Here is a 21,425-nt window from a genome sequence, read left to right as displayed (position 1 = left end):
TGGCAGTTGTTTGGAATTGACCTGGGGACTCTGACTTACATACAGTCCTAGAAATATAAATTCCAGAGTTATATAACTTCATTCATTCAAGATTTGCTGTGGATAAAACACATGCACCCCAATGTTCATTGCAGCACTATTTACAATAGCAAGGACATGGAAGCAACCTAAATGTCCATCAACAGATGAATGGATAAAGAAGATGTGGTACATATATACAATGGAATATTACTCAGCCATAAAAAGGAACGAAATTGGGTCATTTGTAGAGACGTGGATGAATCTAGAGACTGTCATACAGAGTGAAGTAAGTCAGAAAGAGAAAAACAAATATCGCATATTAACACATACATGTGGAAGCTAGAAAAATGGTACAGATGAACCGGTTTGCAGAGCAGAAATTGAGACACAGATGTAGAGAACAAACATATGGACACCAAGCAGGGAAAGCTGCCGGGGGTCGGGGGTGGTGGTGTGCTGAATTGGGCGATTGGGATTGACATGTATACACTGATGTGTATAAAATGGATGACTAATAAGAACCTGCTGTATAAAAAAATAAAATTCAAAAATTCAAAAAACACCCCCAACTATTCAAAATTCCTGCTCAATTAAATCTAGTTCATTGTTAAGGTCCACAAAAATGGTAATTACTTCATGTATAACATTTAAGATTTCTGCTAATTAAATATTACAAATAAAAAAACATTACAGATGTGAGGTTGATTCTTATGAGCAACTGAAGGTAGAAAAGTCTATTTGATGAAAAAAATCTGAGCCAAATATCTCTGTATCAACAAGTATTCTTTGAAGTATTTATTGATCTCATTGATCGTTAGTAACTTCATGAAAGGTCGGTACTATGATTGCTAAATATTTCTGAGGAATTAAAGAAGCAATTTCAAAGGTACTGGATGAGCTAAAAACAGTGCCACGGCTCTTGAATGATGAGTTTATTTTCCAGAGTTTATGGATAATACGAAGTATTAAAATTACTCAAATAAATACTATTCGTCAGTACATTTATTAAACATATTTAAACCATGGCATGCATTACTTTAAAGAAATCTACCATGCTTTAAATACTTGAGAGTTTATCTTTCTTCCGTGGGAGTGTAATTAGCAAAAGGGCCCTGGGCGCTAAGGCAAGGGAAATGAATTGGAAGAGGAAGGGGAGGAAAGGAGGGTGGACCGCGGTTCTTCTGGGTTAGGGATAGTTTTGCGTGTGCTAGTTTCTGAAAGAGAAAGGCTCAACGCAGGAATCTGGTGGTTCCTTGTAATCTCAAGATGGAAGTCTGGGCACTTGGGCTTGTCCAGATTGTGAAGGGGCCTCTCAACTTCCTTTCGCCTTCCATCCTCCAGTGTGGCAGTGGGTTTCGGAGGGAGGTGGCTGGCGGGGGCCTGTGGTCCTCGTCCGCACCCTCCGCATCCCTGTCCGAGGCCGGCAGGCCTCGCCCACCCTGGGTAAATTCCCGGAGGTCCCGCCCCTCGCTAGAGGAGAACTCTTTGGGGCGTGCAAACGGGATCCTGCGAATGTTGGCATTAAAGGAATACGCAAATTCAGCGTCGTGGTCCCCGCAGCTTACCCGCACCTATTTTTATACCTAAGCCAAGGTCACTCTTTAATACCGGGCCATTGCCTGAGCTGGGGCTAGCTGGGGCTAGCGACGGCGGCGGGAGCGGGGAGAGGGGGCGCGGGTGGCGGGGCGGCGGCCGCGTGGCGCCCTCCGGCCGGCCGAGCCTGCACCTGCCCGGCGCCCGCCTAACCAGCGAGCCCGGCGGGAGGCAGGGGCGGCGTCCCGGGCGCCGAGGAGGGGCCGCGCGGCGCGGGCGGGCGGGGGGATTCGCGGTGGGCGCGGGCGCCGCGCGTCTGCAAAGGCTGGGGACGCTGCGGCGCGAGTGCGTCACGCTGGCGGAGGGCACGGTGGGCTGCGGCCGACCCGCCGACCAGGAGCCGGGCGTCCCGGGCGAGGGGCAGGCGGCTGTACCGGCCCCGGCAGCCGCGAGCGGCGCGGCCCGGGCCCGGCCTGGGGTCGCCAGAGAGCCGCCGCCGGCTTCATTCATTCCCGCGGCTCCGCCTCCTTTCCCGAGCTCCGGCGGCGAGTCCGAGGTGAGTGCGCGGCCCGTCCCGGGCGGGGGCCGCGGGCCCAGGCCGAGGCTGCCCGGTACGGCCTCGCGCCCCGCCGGTCCGGCCTCGCGCCCCGCCGGCCCCGCACCCGCGGCCCCGCACCCGCACCCCCGCGCGCGGGCGGTGACGCGGGCCACGAGCTGCGGGCTGCCCCGAGGACTCGGGCGCGGCGCAGGCCCACGCCGGCCACCCGGGCCCGGGGCGCGCGTCCAGCTGCGGGCGATTGGCCTGCTCCCCCGAGGGGCGTGTGGCGCGCCCCAGGTGCGCCGGCCTCCGCGCCAGCGCCACCATTTTGTGTGAGGGAATGCCTCCTCCTTCCTCCGCCCGCCGCCGCCCGCTCCCCAGCTGCTGCTTGCTGTGCCCGCTCTACTCCCCTCCCCTCGCACCTCTCCCACCTGGAGCCTGTCCGCCCGGATCGGTCGCCTCGGCGTGGGGGAAGCGGACCTGGTGGCTGGTGGGGCGGAAGCGTTTGGACTCGGGTTCAGCCACGGATGCTCTGACCGCCTCTCTTACCTTTAACCACTTTTGGAATAGGTATTGTATGGATTCCGTTCTAGAATGTAGGTCATTACAATTTTGTTCTAATTCTTAGCTGCCCATTATGCAATTTTTCGAGGCCTGTGCCCTAGGAAATAAGTGGGTGAAGCTTTGGATTGTTTGTGGCTCAGGGATCTGGATTACATTTACTCCCATTATCGCCCTTTGGGAGACGGGGTGAAGTATCTCACTGGCTTTTCAGCTTCTGGAAAGTGTATGAGTGTCTTACCTGGAGTAGATTCTAAAATAACCACTACCCCTTCCTCCTTTGGGATATCGTTTCAAAACCTCAATGAAAACGCTCTCGTGTGAGGATTTTGAGGGGGGTAGGGACAGGTTGCTAAAAGATTACCCAAAGGAAAAGTTGTGATTTAGAACTGTTACACCTTCCGTCATTTTCACGGTTCCAGAGAATTTGGTAATTCTTGTTTTAACTTGTCTCCTCGCAAATATACGTACGTACCTAGTAGATTATACTCCGGTCATCTGTATTTTATCACTGCATCACAGACAGGGATTAAAGTCTGGAATGGTGGCAGTTGCATAATACACACATTTGGGCCCTGGAGGGAATTCACTAAAATGGATCTGGGTTTGATGTGCCTTGTATCGTCTGCTTGCATTTATGTATGTATGTACAAAAGATGTACAGGTTATTTTTGCGAACTGTATTTTGCTTTTCTCCTTCAAGAGGAACGATTTTTAGTGACTAACATGGACAAGATTAAGTTTTTGGTATGTGGATGAGACTAAGTTTTTGGTTTTTGAAAACCTTTGCTTCTTTGTTGTTGTTTGGTTTTTCTGGTGGGGGGAGCCCAGGGAATGTGGTGGTGAGAGGAACCTGGGAAAAGTACATTTGTGATAAGACTTCCAGTACAAATAAAGGTAAACTATCACAGCCTTTCAAGGAAAGCTTGTAGCTGTCACAGTGAACTCCTCTCTTTGAATTTATGATGAGGATTGGCTTAGGGAACTTAGCTTATATGAGTAGCAACATTGATCTGCTGCTTGAGTGATTATAACCTAAGATGCTTTACCTGTGGATTTTAGGTTCTAACAAGTTCCAAATGAGACTGACCCTTGAATAGTATTCGAATCATTACAACTGGTATCATTTCTCTAATCAAAGATACAATATACGTCAAACAAAAGGCTTAACTTTGATTTGGAGAAAACAAAATATTTTATAGTTAGATGCTTTTGAGAGTCATCCTCTTTATTAAATTACTCTAAACTTTTTTTCGGATTAGTTGAAGACTCTTTCACTTAGTATCTCTGCAAACACATGATTCCATATCATGTACCATCCCTAGCAGAAGTGTCATGCCACTCCTTAATGACATGTTCTGTGGGAAGAATTATGGAGGTGAAAGGGACCTTGGACATCAAGAGATGAGCTGAGAGATGTCTTGTTTCAGAGAACTTAACGAAGTAAAGATTGCCTGCTAAGGATTGCCTGTGCCCTGACTGGACCTGTGGTAGGTCCCGAGGGATTGAGATTTTTCCTGCTGGCAAGTTCAGCACATACGTAGTCAAACACAATCCCTATATCTTTACACTGATTCTCTTTTTTTTTTTTTAACATCTTTATTGGAGTATAATTGCTTTACAATGGTGTGTTTCTGCTTTATAACAAATTGAATCAGTTATACATATACATATGTTCCCATATCTCTTCCCTCTTGCGTCTCCCTCCCTACACTGATTCTCTTAATACACGTGTCAGAGAGGTTCACTGAATTGGTACTATTGTATTTAATTAACCTGAGTTTGGAAGTGATCTTGGTGTGCTTCTTTATCTTTAATGTGGCTTGAGATTTTGAGCATTACTATACCAATGGTTGAGAAATTGAAAAGAGAAAAAAAAATCTCTAACATTTTTCTACTTATCTTCTACCTAACTAACCCTTTTTAAGCCTTCTGTGTGTGTTAGGTTCAGTCATATGCCTAAGATTTACTTTTTAGAGTTAATTAGAATACAAAAGGATTGAGTATTCGGGCAGGTTTTCAAAAAATATCAAGGATTCTGTAGAAAGGATCGTTGGTTGAGTAGGAAGTTAAACAAAACTTTCATGTTTATTCCCATTTCTAAGATTTTATGATTCTAAATTGAAAAAAAAATTGCACGATTATTGTGTTTACAGTGATTTTCTTTTCACACACCATTAGGCTTCTGATCCTTTGTATGTTTAACCCTGAAATTATAGTACTAAATTTGGCATGCTTCATCGGTAGTAGGGGTATTTCACAGTTCTTTAGTACAACAACAACAAAATTACTCAAGGTTGTATTTATTAAGGAAGAGGTGTGATGATTTAAAGATAATCTGGGAACAGCTGGTAATTATTAGACTCATTGAATTTTAGAGCTGGTATATGAAACCTTAAGGTTTATCTGCTCTGTAGGAAGGATCTACTCATCTAGTCCAACCTATTTTTTGGGCCAGAAAGTTTGTGACTTAGCACATACTTTAAAAAAAAAAGCATGATTTTAGTTACCAGCTGCTCCAATGAGATGTTAGTTTTAGGTTACACCAAAGGTAGCTTTCATGTATTCAGCAAACACTGAGTGTCTTATGTTATGGACCACAAGACCAAATAGACCCCACCCTCATGGTGTTTATAGTTTAGTGAAGTATTGTGGATTAAACTTCCTTAAAATCTAAATGCACAAAGATTTTTGCAAATATGTATAGGGAACAAATCAACTTAGTAAATTGTATCTTTAAGAAAGTGCCAGACTGCATGTTGGGGGACCCCTGCATTTATGGATTGTGCAGAGGAGAGAGAGGGTTCAGTTGCTGAAAGAAACTGAGGGAAAGAAGCTAAAAAATAGAATTGAGAGAGAGTGTTGTCCAAGGAAGGAGGGAAACTTTTAAGTGGCAGAAAATAGTCAGTTGGGTCTGGTCTGTCATAAGGACAAGAGGGATGACAATGAAAATAATCCCTTGAATTTGGGAATTGAGAGGTTATTGGAGGCCTTAAGAGAAGTAATATAAGTATAGCGATAAGGGGAGAAGCCAATTTAAGAATGAATAGCCGTGGAGAAAAAGTCAATGAGCTTGACTCTTTGTTGTACAATGATTGATAAAGTAATAAACTGTACTGATAAGGAACTTTTTTAGTCTGAAGTCTTTTTTTTTTTTTTTTTACTTTTTGGCCACACGGCAAGGCATGTGGAATCTTAGTTCCCCCACCAGGGATCAATCCCGAGCCCCCTGCAGTGGAAGCACGGAGTCTTAACCGCTGGACCACCGGGGAAGTCCCTCTAAAGTCTTATATATATTAACAGTGCTTTCAGGTTTAGATCAGCTAGCCCCTGATATATCAGACGAAGTTATTCTGATTCTTAAGTTAACAGTAGTTATTATTCAGGGGCAGTATAATTCCACAATTTAAACCAAATAGACATAAGTTTGAACCCTGGCTTTATAAAAGAGTAGTTATAACAGAGCTTATCTCAAAATGTTGGCAGAGGTAAATGTGATAACGTTCCTAAAGGTGAGCTACAACTAATGTTATCATCAATGAGATTAGGATAGTTTTTGTTTTTGTTTTTTTTTTGGTATCTAGTTCAGTGTTTCTAATCTTTTTCTCCCTTTTATTATCTTCTCCCCACATCGCGCCATGTACAACACTTTTTTGAGGTACATTTCAAAGCACTGATTTACTTTTTCATTTTTAAAATTGTGATTTCTCTACCACTTGTCAGAGCTTTTGCTTTACCTGAGATAAAGTATAACCAAAATGAGTTGAGTTGGTAGAATTCTAGTTAAAACCAAGAAAATCTTTGGTTTTCATTATTTTGTGTATTATGTAGGGGAAATACGTGTTTTTTGGAAAATTGAAAGTAATTCATGTAGTCCCCTTTATAGCTTTTGTGGATCCCAGACTAAGAATCTGTTTTCTATCAATTACTTACTCATATGAGTGCAAAATAGAGCTATATTTAGCAAAAAACAACCACATGTTAGAAGTCTTGATACTTAGCTTTGTAAGTTAATGCATATTTAAAAGTCCTTGAAATTAATTTCAAGGCTGAGGAGATTTCTTGATAACATTTTCTAAACCGTGAAAAAAGAAATTGAAGTGATTCTGAGTAAATTTTGTTTGGAGAATACTAACTTTTTGTATCTGAGTAGCTTCTCAGAATGGCGACAACAACAACAAAAAGCATAGTTTTATTTTATAAAATGATTCATATGATTTTACAATTTCATACACAACCACTCAACTGAAGTCTAGAAGCTCTTGGCTCTCCTTTCTAGAACTGGCTCACGGATGTTCTTGTGCCTTTATTTACAACGGGGCAGAGAGATGTTACTCCAACCAGAGTTGGACTGTATCAGCTGTCACTAACAGTACTCTTTGATCAGCTAATTGGTTGGTCTGTGTTTTCATGCAGCGTGATACATTTGTGGGTAGAATTTATTGTTGGGAAGGCCCATTTCTTTTACTCTTTAGAGATATGTTGAAAAAGTCTAAGTTTTCATCTGCGTATTGACTCTTCAAATATTTGAAGGGAACTTTCTTGCCTCCCTTCCAAGACTTCCCCACCAAGACATGCCCTCACTGATTTCTCCCAATTCCTGTTCCTCGTCTACTGTACCGTGGATTCCAGATCCTTTGCCATCCTGGTTGTTTTCCACTGGAGGCATGCCAGTTTTTCAGTGTAGTTTTCTTAAAATGTGGATGTTCATTGTCTGATGCATGAAGAGGGCAGGGATTCTTTTCCATCTCTGCATCTGGACAGTCAGAACCCTAATAATGATGCCCTATGATGGGGTCATTTTGCTTTAGCTTAAAAAAAAAAAAAACTTGCTCATAATTCATATTGAGTCCAGTACCAACTGAATCTCAAGCAATGGATAATAAAAAACGGTAATTTCGGTTTTTTCCCTTAGCTCTATTTTGTAGTAATTTGTTAAAGAAATATTTGGTAAGCATTTTACTTTGTCAGCTTTTAAGTTTCCCTTTTATTTTAGAACAGTTGGCTTTGTATTTATTGTGTAGTAAACATTTAAAAATTCTGATGAAGATGGATCATAGTGATTAGAACAAGTATCTAAAGTCTGAAGAGAGGATACTGCAAGATTTTTAAAAAATCTAACACTTAAAGAGTGACTGAACAATATGCTTGATATATTCTATGATAATTGTATGATTAGATACATTATGGGTTATACTGACCTTTTGTCTTGACCTGGGAACCTGGTTAAATCCAGGTTCTGGAGAGAGATTGCTTAGGTTTAGAGACTGGCTCTGCCGCTTACTAGCTGTGTGAACTTGGGCAACTTACTTAACCTTTTCACACCTGAGGCTCCTCGTTGGAAGAATGTATGAATACCTGCCTCGTAGGGTCATTTTGAGGAATAAGTGATATAATATGTGTAGAGTGTTGAACATAATGCCTCGTGCACGGTAAGCAAGCAATGAATGATCTTTCATCATCAGAAAACATTTTGAATTATAAAAAATGGTTATAAATGAATTTGATGATACCACCCCTTTGTAAATTATTTCCTATCTTCGTTCTCTAAGTAATCAAACATAGACACCTAAGTTACTAGTTAGAAAGGACATCAGAGATCATTTGATTCATCCCTACTTTTTATATGTTTGGGAAAATGGATTATGCTTCTTTGGAGTTCTGAGCCTGGTAGAATAGACGAAGAAAAGTAAATCACACTCTCATGTGATAAGTATGTTAAAGGAAGTATGCACAAGGAACTTACGAGAAACTCATGAGTTTCTCAACTTGTCTGCCTTCATTTCTACCTATTAATCCCTCCTACACACAGCTGCTAGATAAATTGTCTTAAAGCATAGCCTTGGATGTCTCTTTTTCTGCTCAGGATCTTTAAATTGCCTCCTTCTGTGTGCCAAATAAAGTCCAAACTCTTTAGTCTGGTATTCTTGGCCTGTTATGCTCTATCCTCAATTTATTTTCCTAGTGTACCTACCACTACTTCTTTTTATATACCTTAACTCTGTTGGTGAATCCAACTACTTGCCATTCTCAGTATGCTTTCTGGCTTCCATTTAGCATTCCCATCTTCTTAGAGGGTCTTCCTTTCTTATTTTCTTTTTTTTTTTAAATTAATTTTTATTGGAGTATAGTTGCTTTACTAGAGGGTCTTCACGTCTGTCTCTGCCTGTTGAGAGACTATCTATTGCTTTTCCTTTAGCAGCAGAACTTCACGTGTTTCATCTGCGGCAGCTCTTGCTCCTAGCACCAGTGTGTGGTTTATTTATACAAACCTTTGTTCAGTCATTCATTTATGTAGTGAATATGTATTGAAGCCAGAGAGGAAGGCTACTACTATCTCTTTTTTTCCCCTGGGACTGCTGCCGGTGAAAGGTAAGAAAACAATTTCACTTGACCTGGGTAAGCATACACACCTGAGTTTGCACGAGGATTGCAAGAGCAGGTGTATGGGGCCATGAGTCTTACGTGCAGAGTTGGAGAAGCCTGGAAGGGAGAGCGGAATGGTTAGCCTGTGGGTTGGAGGCTGCTGTTTTTCCAAGTTGGGGTGATACTCTGCAGATAGCAGCAACCCTTGGTTACACTTATTTGTTGTGCAGTAAAAATATTAGGGAATGGGGTGGGGTGGTTTTGGTGGTGGTGATTGTGACTCAGCAGAATATTTCATAAATCATATGCCAAAATTAAGCACCAAGTTTTGTTTTGTTTTTGCTTTTTGTTCTGAGTATTTCCTTTAAAATGAAAATATCCATCTTCGTGGTTCTAAATGAGACAAACCTGTGATATTTTATGTTAAAGATATCTACAACAATATGCATGTTGTTTGGACTTCTGTTTTTAAAAATTGCCTGTGTCCTTGAGGTTTTCTACCAAACCCCTGTTAACTTTAAGCACTATAAAATCAGACCTATTACATGGTAAAGAAACCAGGTTAAAAAAAAATAAATTTAGATTGTCTAATGTTGAAATGAAGGACAAAACTTTATGGTGTATTCATTTAAGTAGTTCTTGTTTTGCCCTTCCTGATGTTTGTAGACTGCTCCTGTGAGATAAACAGTGTTCAGTAAGCTGGGTCATGAAGGGCTAGAGTAGCTGACATGTTCTAGAGGCACGTGTATTCTGTAGTACTATATGTAGTCAGTCAAGTGGAAGCTTCAGTTATAAGCACTTTTTTTTTTAAATTTTGTATAACTTAAAAAATTTTTTTTAACATCTTTATTGGAGTATAATTGCTTTACAATGGTGTGTTAGTTTCTGCTTTATAACAGAGTGAATCAGCTATACATATATCCCCATATCTCCTCCCTCTGGCGTCTCCCTCCCACCCTCCCCATCCCACCCCTCTAGGTGGTCACAAAGCACCGAGCTGAGCTGATCTCCCTGTACTATGTGGCTGCTTCCCACTAGCTATCTGTTTTACATTTGGTAGTGTATATAAGTCCATGCCACTCTCTCACTTCGTCCCAGCTTACCCTTCCCCCTCCCCGTGTCCTCAAGTCCATTCTCTACGTCTGTGTCTTTATTCCTGTCCTGCCCCTAGGTTCTTTAGAAACATTTTTTTTTTTAATTCCATATATATGTGTTAGCATATGGTATTTATTTTTCTCTTTCTGACTTACTTCACTCTGTATGACAGTCTCTAGGTCCATCCACCTCACTACAAATAACTCAGTTTTCTTTTTATGGCTGAGTAATATTCCATTGTATATATGTGCCACATCTTTTTATCCATTCATATGTCGATGGACACTTAGGTTGTTTCCATGTCCTGGTTATTGTAGAGCCGCAATGAACATTGTGGTACATGACCCTTTTTGAATTATGGTTTTCTCAGGGTATATGCCCAGTAGTGGAAATATCACCTATTAATTTATTGTTAGGCTTTTGCATATGTATCTGAGGAGTGTAAATAGCTCTCTATATCTTGCTGCAAGTGTATATGTAGTTAGAAAAGGATTTAGCATCCATTCCTGGGTGTGGTCATTTAGTATTTGTGTTCTGACTCATTTTGCGTAGGAGTCTCATTTCAGCCCTGTGAGCCCTGTTTTGCCTCCCCAAGGTAGAACCCCCATATCAAATTCTGTCTCCCTTGGAGGTTGGATGCAGGCATGTAACCTAAATTTTGTCAATCGGATGCATCCAAGAGAGACTGCACTACAAAAGCGATTGAGGAAGAGGCTCTATATGGAATCTCCTTTCTTCCCGGCATGTCTCTTCCCTTGGGTCCCTCCTTCCTCCTTCATCAAGAATAACTACTGTTAACAATAACAATATAATGTATGCCCTTCCACATCATCTTCTGTATAAACATGTAAGTATATACCAGTATTTTTCATAAATTAGTTTTAAAAGTACATGCAATAGGCTTTTAAAAAAAAAAATTGAGTTGAGCATTTTTGGTGTTTGTCCTGTTTTATGAATTGTCCATGCCACTTGCTTGTTTATTTGCATTTTAGTTTAAAAACCATTGTATTTGTATTAAGCAACCCAACTCTTGCGGGTCATATTGGTTACATAACGTTTGCCTCTGAATTTTTTGTTTTTAGATGTAAAAATTTTAATATGTATTCAAAGTTATTAGTTTTACCTTTGCAATTTATTCCTTCCTCAGAGTTCCTTTTTCTCTATCTGTTCAAGTAATTTGCCTGTGGTCACACAGCTAGTAATCCTGGCAGTTTGGCTCAAGAGCACACTCCCTTAACTAGTATTCTACATATTTCACCTTTGACGTGTACTAAATTCTATGACATATGACTGGATTTTGCTTTTGTAAGACCTAAAACATACCAGATACCCAATACCTTCATCTTTAAATGATTTCTTAGATCTAGGACCATTTTTCTGGATATGGAGAGGAATTAAACCTTTAGAAAGAAAACTGGTAAGATTTCTCTTGATATGTATAAGCAATCTTATACCATTTTAGGGTCCTAAGGCGCTGTGCTTTCAGACATAGCGTGGTAACTAAAAGGATAGGCCTCACAGCTAGACTGCCTGGGTTCAAATTCTAGCTTTGCCACTTACTATAGTGTGCCTTGAACAAGTTACTCTGCTGCTGTGTGTTTTAATTTCCTTATCTGACAAATGAGATAATTAAATTATCCGCTTCATGGGTTTGGGATAAAAACTCTATCAGGGATACATGTGAAATGTTTCAAATAGAACCAGGTGTGTAGTCCACTGTTGGCTCAGTGATTATTACTTCAAAAGATGATTTTGTTTTCTACTTGAAATAAAAAGAGGTAACAGGTGTGAACCGCATTTAACTTCCTGCCCCATTACCCATAAACTTATAGGTAGTCTTTACCTATATGTAATCAAATCTTTTTCCTCTCTCAGAAGATAGAAAAGGATTTCTGAGCAGTGTTGAGCCCACCTGAGAGTTGATAGTTGTAGCGGTCTGTTCAGTGGTTTCATTTTTGTCATACTTAAAAACTCAGCTCTAAGAGCAGAGAAGGATTAATCTAGGAATTAGGGCCTTGTGTGGGTAGGAAGGATAGAAGGATAAAAGGTGAGTAGGGGAGAGAGTTCAGTTGAGCTGATGTAGTACATGGGCTAGGTTCGTTAGGGAAGGTTATGATGTTAGAAAGAGACAAGGGAAGAATCAAGAGGAGAATCATAATAAGGTCCAGAAACAGGCCTTTTGTGTAAAAGGTTGAGAGCTTTGCGGATTATGTTGCTGGGACACCTAAGCTATTTTCGGTGCTGGGGGAACAATGAGGAGAGGTAGGATCATGCCTTGGATTGGTTGAGATAATTTATTTTTCTCTAAGAACTCTTTCGGCTCTAAAATTTCCGTAATTTTTTGCATCTTCTCCTCCTCCTAAAGCCCCCAAATAATAGCAATAATCTATAAGAATCTTGAAATTATTTAGGAACTAAAGTTAAAAAAATATATTTCCCTGTTTTAAGAGTATAGTTGATATCCAGTAATTAACCTTAAATAGGGAAAAAAATCACAATAATAGGAATATGGTTTTTAACTCTTATATTTTCTTTCTTGTTAAGAGCATTCATTCTTGCAAATAGATAATTTTTCAGGAAAAAGGGATGAAATTATTAAAAGATGGGTGTAAAATAGCTGGTGGGCATCTTAGAGTTCTTATGTAAGAGGTGTGAGCATTAATGTTTTTATACAGGTTATCCAGGATTAATGAGCATGCCATTTGCTTAATTTATAAATTAATTTGGACACTTTTTACACTTCATTGTCCATTCTGCGTAAATTTTTTGATGAGTTAGTTCACTCAAGGCGACATTAAGCTTTCTCATTCATGTAGAATCTAGTTAGGCCTTTTGGTTCATCTCATGGGCAGAGCATAAAGTACTTGACAGAATTTGATCTGACAGCTTTACAGTTATGTAACATAGAACAGAAGCTTAAAAACAACAAAAAAGAGAGAGAAGTGACTGATTTTTTTCACAGCAACCTGTATTTCTCTCCAGAACCTTACTACCCTTCTCTTGCCTCCCTGAACTAGCGGAACCAGCTTAAGGCTAGTAATTTACACAGTCTTAAGTAACCGCTATTTTTTTAAATAAACAGTTATAAACATTTAGAGGTGAAAGGTCCTTAGGATTATCCTGTCCAGTTGCATCCCATTACCAATGAGAATACAGAAGCCTAAAGAGGGTAAGTAACTCGCCTAGGGTCACAGAGCTGGTTAGCACAGCTGACCCGGGAATCAAGGTCACAGCATTCCAATGTGAGTACTTTTTCCGGTGTAATATGTGAATCGAATATTTAATAACAAGGTAATTATTGTGATATTTTGCAAAAGGAAGTTTCTTATAACCATGACAAAGACTATGATATTTGATTTTGCATATTGAGTAAAAATAATTATATTGGAATGTATATTTGATTGTCTGGATTCATATTCTTCTAGCTCCACTAGTGGTATGACATTGATCAAATCTTAATCTCTAAAACTCCATTTCCTTATCTATAGAATGGGGCTGATAGAAGTGCCTCATTACGTATTACATGCCGCAGTCCCTTTAAAGTCTGGTGTGTGGTCATTTCTCAGTAAATGTTACCTGCTATTACCGATGTATAATAATTTCTAGTTCTTTCATCTTCTTTAAATACTAATTGGTGATTGTTTAGCCAATAAAATTTAGCACTGAGAATGACCAGTAATAAACGTAACAGATTTAAGGACAGATTTGAAAACACAAAAATATTTTAGAAGAGGTGTGTGTGTCTGGGCTTTTGGAATTGGGGAAACATTTTTTAATTTTTTTCATATTAAAAACTGATGCTGTAGTTGTTTTTAAACTATATTCAGAAATCACAACTTTAAAAAAAAATAAATTTATTTGATTTACTTATTTTTGGCTGCATTGGGTCTTTGCTGCTGCACACGGGCTCTCTCTAGTTGTGGTGAGCAGGGGCTACTCTTCTTTGCTGTGCGCGGGCTTCTCATTGCGGTGGATTCTCTCGTTGCGGAGCACGGGCTCTAGGTGTGCGGGCTTCAGTAGTTGTGGCACGTGGGCTCAGTAGTTGTGGCTCGCAGGCTCTAGAGCGCAGGCTCAGTTGTAGCGCACCGGCTTAGTTGCTCTGCGGCATGTGGGATCTTCCTGGACCAGGACTCAAACCCATGTCCCCTGCATTGGCAGGCGGATTCTTAACCACTGTACCACCAGGGAAGTCCCTAAGAAAGTTAATTTAGTAATAGATTAAAGAAACCAATCCCCCATAAACTTGCTATCCTGTCAGTCTCTTCCTTATGGGTCCATTTTGTATTCTTTGTCTAGAATACTGTATTATTTTTATGTGATTGTAATCAACTATGCTTTTGTAGACCAAGTTTTTGGCAGCAATCTTCAAATATTAATTTACATTTTATCCTTTAAATCATGATTACTCTTAGCAAATGAAAATTTTAAATGTTTCATTCATACCTTGTTTGGTAGCTAATATTCTAGAGTCTTTTGAGTTGGTTTAAGAGGAATACTTTTTTGGGGGGGGCCACGGCATGCGGGATCTTAGTCCCTCCCCCCTCTCAGGGATTGAACCTGCGCCTCCTGCAGTGGTAGCCCACTGGACTGCCAGGGAAGTCCCAGGAATGCTTTTATATTAATACTTTTTGAGCTTTCTATAGTATATTAAATGTTTTTGAATGTTTTACTTGGATACAAAGCTGGGAGCTTGTCTACAAAAGAGCAAAAACAGTTACTAATATTCTTTTAACTAGTGTCCTTGTAATGCTTCTTTCACCCACTGTTGACCATTTGTTTCATGTTTTTAGTTTTGTCTAAATTTTAATCTTCACTACAATTGTTAGATCTGACTATAGAACATAATGTTGTATTTCCTTAGTTTGCTTTTGCATATTGACTTTGATAGAGATATAAAGATTTGCCACACTAACAAATAAGCGTCCTTTAATGCAGAGCTGTTTTATTTTATGATCCTTTTCTAACGATAACATCTTTTTTAGATAAGCTCCTGATGGTTCTCTCTTGAAATTCAGTCTTTTTTTTCCTCCTTTTTGTAAGTTGGCTGGAAGTTCTGTGGTATTGCTTTCGTAAATCATTCACAAATTTTTCTTGCTTTCTCCTTTTATTTAGACATTTACATTTACTAACAGATGGGCTGAATTTATGTGTTCTATTTCTAGGTTTTGATTTTTAAAAATTAAAAATCAGTGTAATTAAAATATATATATTTGTATGTATGTAAATTTATATATACAAATCAGGGCCCCAGTCATATGTATATCAAGTTTTAAAGTTCTTAGCACCAAGATTTCAGATTACGGTAAAAAAGTAACTTCCTCTCATTATCATATCTTCGAAATTCATAAAAATATGTTTAACTATGTATAACCGTTACAATATATGTCTGTCCTGTCTTTTTTGTGTTTATCTCATATTTCCATTAGATTTTCAGTTTCTTGTCTACTAATACTTTTGTTGTGTTAAAATAGATTTGATGAAGGTCACCTTCGAAAAAAGTAACTTTTATTTTTTCAATTTATTTTCTCCTGCCTTTCCATTTATAAATTTTTTAAAAAATTAAAATTGAGGTTTTTGGCAGATATAGCTGTTTGGTTCTGCAATTTTTATTGTGGGTAAATACAAAGCAGGTAACTTTTAAGACAAGATAATCTTTACCAGCTTTATTTGTACCTCCTTTAAGAACTAGTAGATCAGTAGTTGACATAGATCATAAGTTTTTTTTTTAAACTTTTTCTCATGGAAATTTTCAAGAATACACAAATCAGGATGCTCTCCACAATGCATTTGATCAATATGCCTCTTAAGTTTCTTTTAATTTACATTAGTTTCCACTCTTTTCTTTAAACTCTGTTCTGTATATATATTGAAGAAACTGAGTTATTCTAAATTTGGCCGGCCGCATACTTTAAACATCATTTCACATGTTTGTCTAATGGCTTAGGTAGATTTGGATCCAATTTTCTTGTTGCATTACATCAAACTACATACAATATCTGCTTGTCTTACTTTTAGTAAGATTGATAAGTCTGGGTATGCAGGCCTATCACAGAGGAGTGCATTTTAAAAAAACATAAATCAACGAAGCATTATTAAATATTTTATACCTTGGAAAAAAAACAGAAGTGAGTGCATATATCTACCGAAATATTCCTGCAGCAATGCTCATGGCAGCCCAAATGCCCATCAGCAGTAGATTGGTAAATAAACTGTATATGTGTGTTGTGGAATACTACATAGCAATAAAAGGGAACAAATTAAATGATAGATGCGGCACCGCTTATGTTTCTCACAGAAATAATGTTGAGTGAGAAGAGTTGATGCAATAGAGAGCATACTATATGATTTCAGATATCAGAAGTTAAAAAATGGGCAAAATTAATTTCTCATTTAAACATATTGTAAGACCAGTGAAACATGCTGCCTATTAAAAAGTGCTTCTTTCTCCCATTGATTGAAATAGCTCCGTAATCATATACTCAATTTCTATAGGCATTTGGGTATATTTCTTTATCTTGCTCCATTGGTCTATCTATTTATATGCCTGTATCACATAGAAGTTTTATATATGCTTGTATCATAGAAGTTTTATAACATGCTTTAATATCTTAGAGGGTTTGAACTTTTCTCCAATCATTGCTCTGCCTTTTTAGGATTTTTCTAGCTATTTTTATTCATTCTTTCAAATTCACTTTATAATCAACTTGTCTTGCTTCAGGAAACAATAATCCTGAAGATGTTTTCATTAGGATTGCATTAAATTAACAGATTATCTTAGAGGAAACTGCTACCTTAATGATGCAGAATCTTCCTTTCCAAGAACGTGGTTTGTCTTCCCTGTTGTTCACTTTGTTTCCTTCAGGCATGCTGTTTTATAGTTTTCCTTATATAAGTTTTATATTGTTTATTGTAAATAAACAATATAAAATATTGTAAATTTAAGTCTATTTTTATCTTTGCCATTGTAAATGGGGTTGTCTTTTCTATTTTTACTTCATTTTTTTCCATTTATTATTTCTCCTTACTGATTATTATTATATATATGAGGGCTTGATTTCTGTATGTAGTTTTATGTCCTACCATTTTACTACATTTTCTTATTGTTTGGAATAATTTTTCCATTGATTCTTTTGGGTTTTTCAATTAAATGTATTATTTGCGAATTGAGGTTGAGATAGGCTCCCCTCGCCCCAAGCCATGCACATCCCCTATTGTTAATACCTCTAATTGCTTTCTCTTTTCTAATTGCATTAGCAAGTACCTATCTAATGTTATTTATTAGTTAAGTTCTTATTTTTCTTGACTTTAGTGAAAAAGTCTTTAGAGTTTTCCCCATTAAGGTGCTGGCTTTTTTTTTTTTTTTTGACAGCTGTATACATGAGAGATACAGTTTACATACTGTAACATTTACCGATTACAGCTGTACAATTCCTTGTTTTTTTTAGTAAATTTATAGGGTTGTGCAGCCATCACTATGATGTAGTTGTAAACATTTCTATCATTCTGAAAAGTTCCCTTGTGTCCTTTTACAGTGACTTTTATGTTGGGAGGTATATGAGGATATATTTGTATGTATGTGTGTTTATATCTTATACCTTATAAATATTTATTTTTACAATTTAAGGAATTATTCATTTTTTAAAATTGAAGTATAGTGGATTTACAATATTAGCTTCAGGTGTACAACATAGTGATACAATGTTTGTATAGATTATACACCATTTAAAGTTATAAAATAATGGTTATATTTCCCTGTACTGAACAATATATCCTTGTAGCTTATGTTATACATAGTAGTTTGTACTTCTTAATCCCCTACCCTTGTCTTGCCCCTCTCTGTTTCTCTCTCCCCACTGGTAACAAACAGTTTGCTCTCTATATCTGTGAGTTTGTTTTGTTATATTCATTTATTTGTTTTATTTTTTAGATTCCACATAAAAGTAATAACATACAGTGTTTGTCTGACTTCTTTCACTAAGCATAATACCTTCTAGGTCTATCCATGTTGTTCTTTTTCTTTTATTCTTTAAAAGAAAAAATTTCATTCTTTTTTTAATGGCTGAGCAGTATTCCATTGTGTATATATTAACACATCTTCTTTATCCATTCATCTGTTGATGGACACTTAGTTTACTTCTGTATCTTAGCTATTGTAAATAGTGCTGCTATGAACAGTGGAGTGCATGGATCTTTTTGAATTACTGTTTTTGTTTTCTTTGGATATATACCCAGGAGTGGAATTGCTGGATCATATGTTACTCCTATTTTTATTTTTTAAGTTTTTAAAATTTTTTTTTTTTGGCCGTGCCGCGAGGCGTGTGGGATCCTAGTTCCCCGACCAGGGATTGAACCCAGGCCTACGGCAGTGAAAGTGCCAAGTCCTAACCAGTGGACCACTAGGGAATTTCCTATTTTTCGTTTTTTGAGAAACTTCCATACTGTTTTCCACATTGGCTGCAGCAATTTACATTCCCACCAACAGTGTTCAAGGGTTCCCTTTTTTCTACACCCTCTCCAACATTTGTTATTTGTGTTCTTTTTTGATGATAACCATTCTGACAGGTGTGAGGTAATATCTCATTGTGGTTTTGGCTTGCATTTCTCTGATTAACGATGTGGAGCATCTTTTCATGTGCCTGGTGGCCATCTGTATGTCTTCTTTGGAAAAATGACTATTCAGGTCTTCCGCCTGTGTGTTTTTTTTTTTTTAAAGATTTATTTATTGATTGATTGATTGGTATGTTGGGTCTTCGTTTCTGTGCTAGGGCTTTCTCTAGTTGCGGCGAGCGGGGGGCCACTCTTCATCGCGGTGCGCGGGCCTCTCACTATCGCTGCCTCTCTTGTTGCGGAGCACGGGCTCCAGATGCGCAGGCTCAGTAGTTGTGGCTCACGGGCCTAGTTGCTCCACGGCATGTGGGATCTTCCCAGACCAGGGCTCGAACTCGTGTCCCCTGCATTAGCAGGCAGATTCTCAACCACTGCGCCACCAGGGAAGCCCCTGCCTGTGTTTTAATTGGTTGTTTTTTCTGATATTGAGTTGTATGAGCTGTTTATATATTTTGGATATTAACCCCTTATCAGTCATATCATTTGCAAATATTTTCTCCCATTCAGTAGGTTGTCTTTGAATTTTGTTGATGGTTTCCTTTGCAGTGAAAAAACTTTTCAGTTTAATTAGGTCCCGTTTGTTTATTTTTGCTTTTGTTTCCTTTGCCCTAGTAGACAGATCCAAGAAAATATTTCTGCGGTTTATGTCAAAGAGTATTCTGTCTATGTTTTCTCCTAGGACTTTTATGGTTTGCGGTCTTACATTTAGGTCTTTAATCCATTTGGAGTTTATTTTTATAAATGGTGTGAGAAAAATGTTCTAATTTCATTCTTTTACATGTAGTTGTTCGGTTTTCCCAGCACTACTTATTGAAGAGACTGTCTTTTGTCCATTGTATATTCTTGTCTCCTTTGTCATAGATTAATTGACCATAGGTACATGGGCATTAATTCTTATTTCATTGCTTGTTTTTAATACAAGTGAGTGTTTAAGTTTTCTTTCTGACATACATTTAGATTAGCAGGCTTAAGTTGTAGTCTGTCTTGGCATAGTGAAAAAGAAGTCTCCTTACAATAAAATGCTGCGCTATTACAATAAAAAGTTTTTTCTCAGTACAGGAAGATAGCCTTTCATATTCTGAAACACTTTGTCCCATGTTGTTTGTTAAAGAGGATGGCATTCCCTGTGGATATGCTGGATAATTGCAGTCATGAGGAAATGGAAAATTCTGCTGAAGATTACATGTCAGATCTCAGGTGTGGGGACCCTGAAAATCCTGAATGTTTTTCTCTTCTCAATATTACGGTAAGGCATCCTGCAGTGATTTATCAATCTTTTCAGTTGAGTTTATACATGAAATCAGTATCCTTTTATTATCTTTTAAAATGTTAACTAATCACTTTTGAAAATTTTATCAGAAGACTTTTGAGTAAAATGGATAAATATTGATTAGTTAGTACAGCAGCATGATCAAGTTTTAAAAAGACTAACTTTATAGGCAGTTGCTTATTATTTATATTGTGCCTTTAAAATTATATGTAAGTAGTTTACTAGTTTTGCTAAGACTGATTACCATATTTGAGCTAACCCAATTAAGTCTACTTTAGATTTGGAAATTGTTGTTTTAGAAATTTTTTTAATAAAAAAAAATCAGCAAAACACTACATTACACATTTTTGTGTCACAAATCTTCCTTTTCCCAAAATATTAAAATAAAAGTTCTAATTAGTAAACTGAGATATATTTTGATAGATCATTAGACATGAAATTATTAGAATTCTAGTGTGAATTTGATGATAGGCAAATTCTCTAACCTCTTTAGGCCTCAGGTTTTTCTTCGGAAGATGATGTTTATTTAAAGAATTCTTTAAAGTTTCTACCAACATCAATATTTTGTAATTCTCTGAATGGCAATATTGTGTGTAAGTAGGGAATTAGTGTTGGATTAATGAAAGCATAAAAAATGTAAAGTATTGCATATATCTCACTGGAAATATGAATTTACCCTAGTGGTTTTTACTAGAAAATGGAATTTTTTCCCCCTCAAGTGATCTAAATAACAGATGATAAAGTTTAACAACTTTATGGATCATATCATGCTTTTGTTTTTATTTATATGCGTAGCTAGAGCGCAATAATATTTATTGAAATAGACTTTCATTTTTTCCCCCAAGTTAATAAAATTCCTGCAAAAGCGAAGTCTATCTGATTTCCCCCCCTTTTTTTTAAGACTAGAAATATCTCCTATGAAATGAAATTATATAATTAGCGTTAATGTACGTTTGAAATTTTGGTAGAAGCGTGGTGTTTTTGTCTGATGTTTTCTTACTGACTCTTCACTAATCTTTAATCAATTGTCATTTCAGATTCCTATTTGCCTGTCAAATGTAGGCTTTGTACCTCTCTATGGTGGAGATCAGACCCAGAAAGTTCTTGCTCTTTTTGCACCCGAGGACTCACTCACAGGTCTCTGTTTTGTTTAATATTTGTAAATTGAGGAATTCTTTTTTCAAACAATTAGAAATTTATTGAAAGTTAGCTACATGAAGGAATTTTAAAAAAGAACACATTTCAAACTGTAAATTCAGGAAAATAAAATTCTCAGTTGCTTATAATTAAATGTTTAGTGAGTGAAATACAATAAAAGTGGTAAAATGGGGCTGCCACATTGTATTGTAAACTATGGGTATATTTAAGGGTATCCTTGAAAACCTTACCAAATAGTAATTTCGTGTACTTTAAGACTTAAATGTTAACAATCAT

General features: G+C 37.9%; 1 protein-coding gene across 4 annotated transcripts in view; it reads left to right on the top strand.

Annotated features, from left to right (window-relative positions):
• Positions 1-1,977: 1,977 nt before the first annotated feature.
• Positions 1,978-21,425, top strand: part of FAM169A (family with sequence similarity 169 member A) — a 60,224-nt gene continuing 40,776 nt past the window's right edge. For 2 of the 4 annotated variants that reach the window (XM_061187910.1, XM_061187908.1), the window contains exons 1-3: positions 2,436-2,662; positions 19,833-19,967; positions 21,029-21,128. In XM_061187910.1, the coding sequence (XP_061043893.1) occupies positions 19,836-19,967; positions 21,029-21,128 (232 nt within the window). In that variant the 5' untranslated portion in view covers positions 2,436-2,662; positions 19,833-19,835. Of the gene's footprint in view, positions 2,111-2,435; positions 2,693-19,832; positions 19,968-21,028; positions 21,129-21,425 lie in introns of those variants that run through there. The other 2 variants (XM_061187911.1, XM_061187909.1) reach the window with 2 other exon arrangements.

The sequence above is a fragment of the Eubalaena glacialis genome, chromosome 4, assembly GCF_028564815.1.
Source record: "Eubalaena glacialis isolate mEubGla1 chromosome 4, mEubGla1.1.hap2.+ XY, whole genome shotgun sequence".
NCBI lineage: Eukaryota > Metazoa > Chordata > Mammalia > Artiodactyla > Balaenidae > Eubalaena > Eubalaena glacialis.
This window is presented reverse-complemented; position numbering and strand designations above follow the sequence as displayed.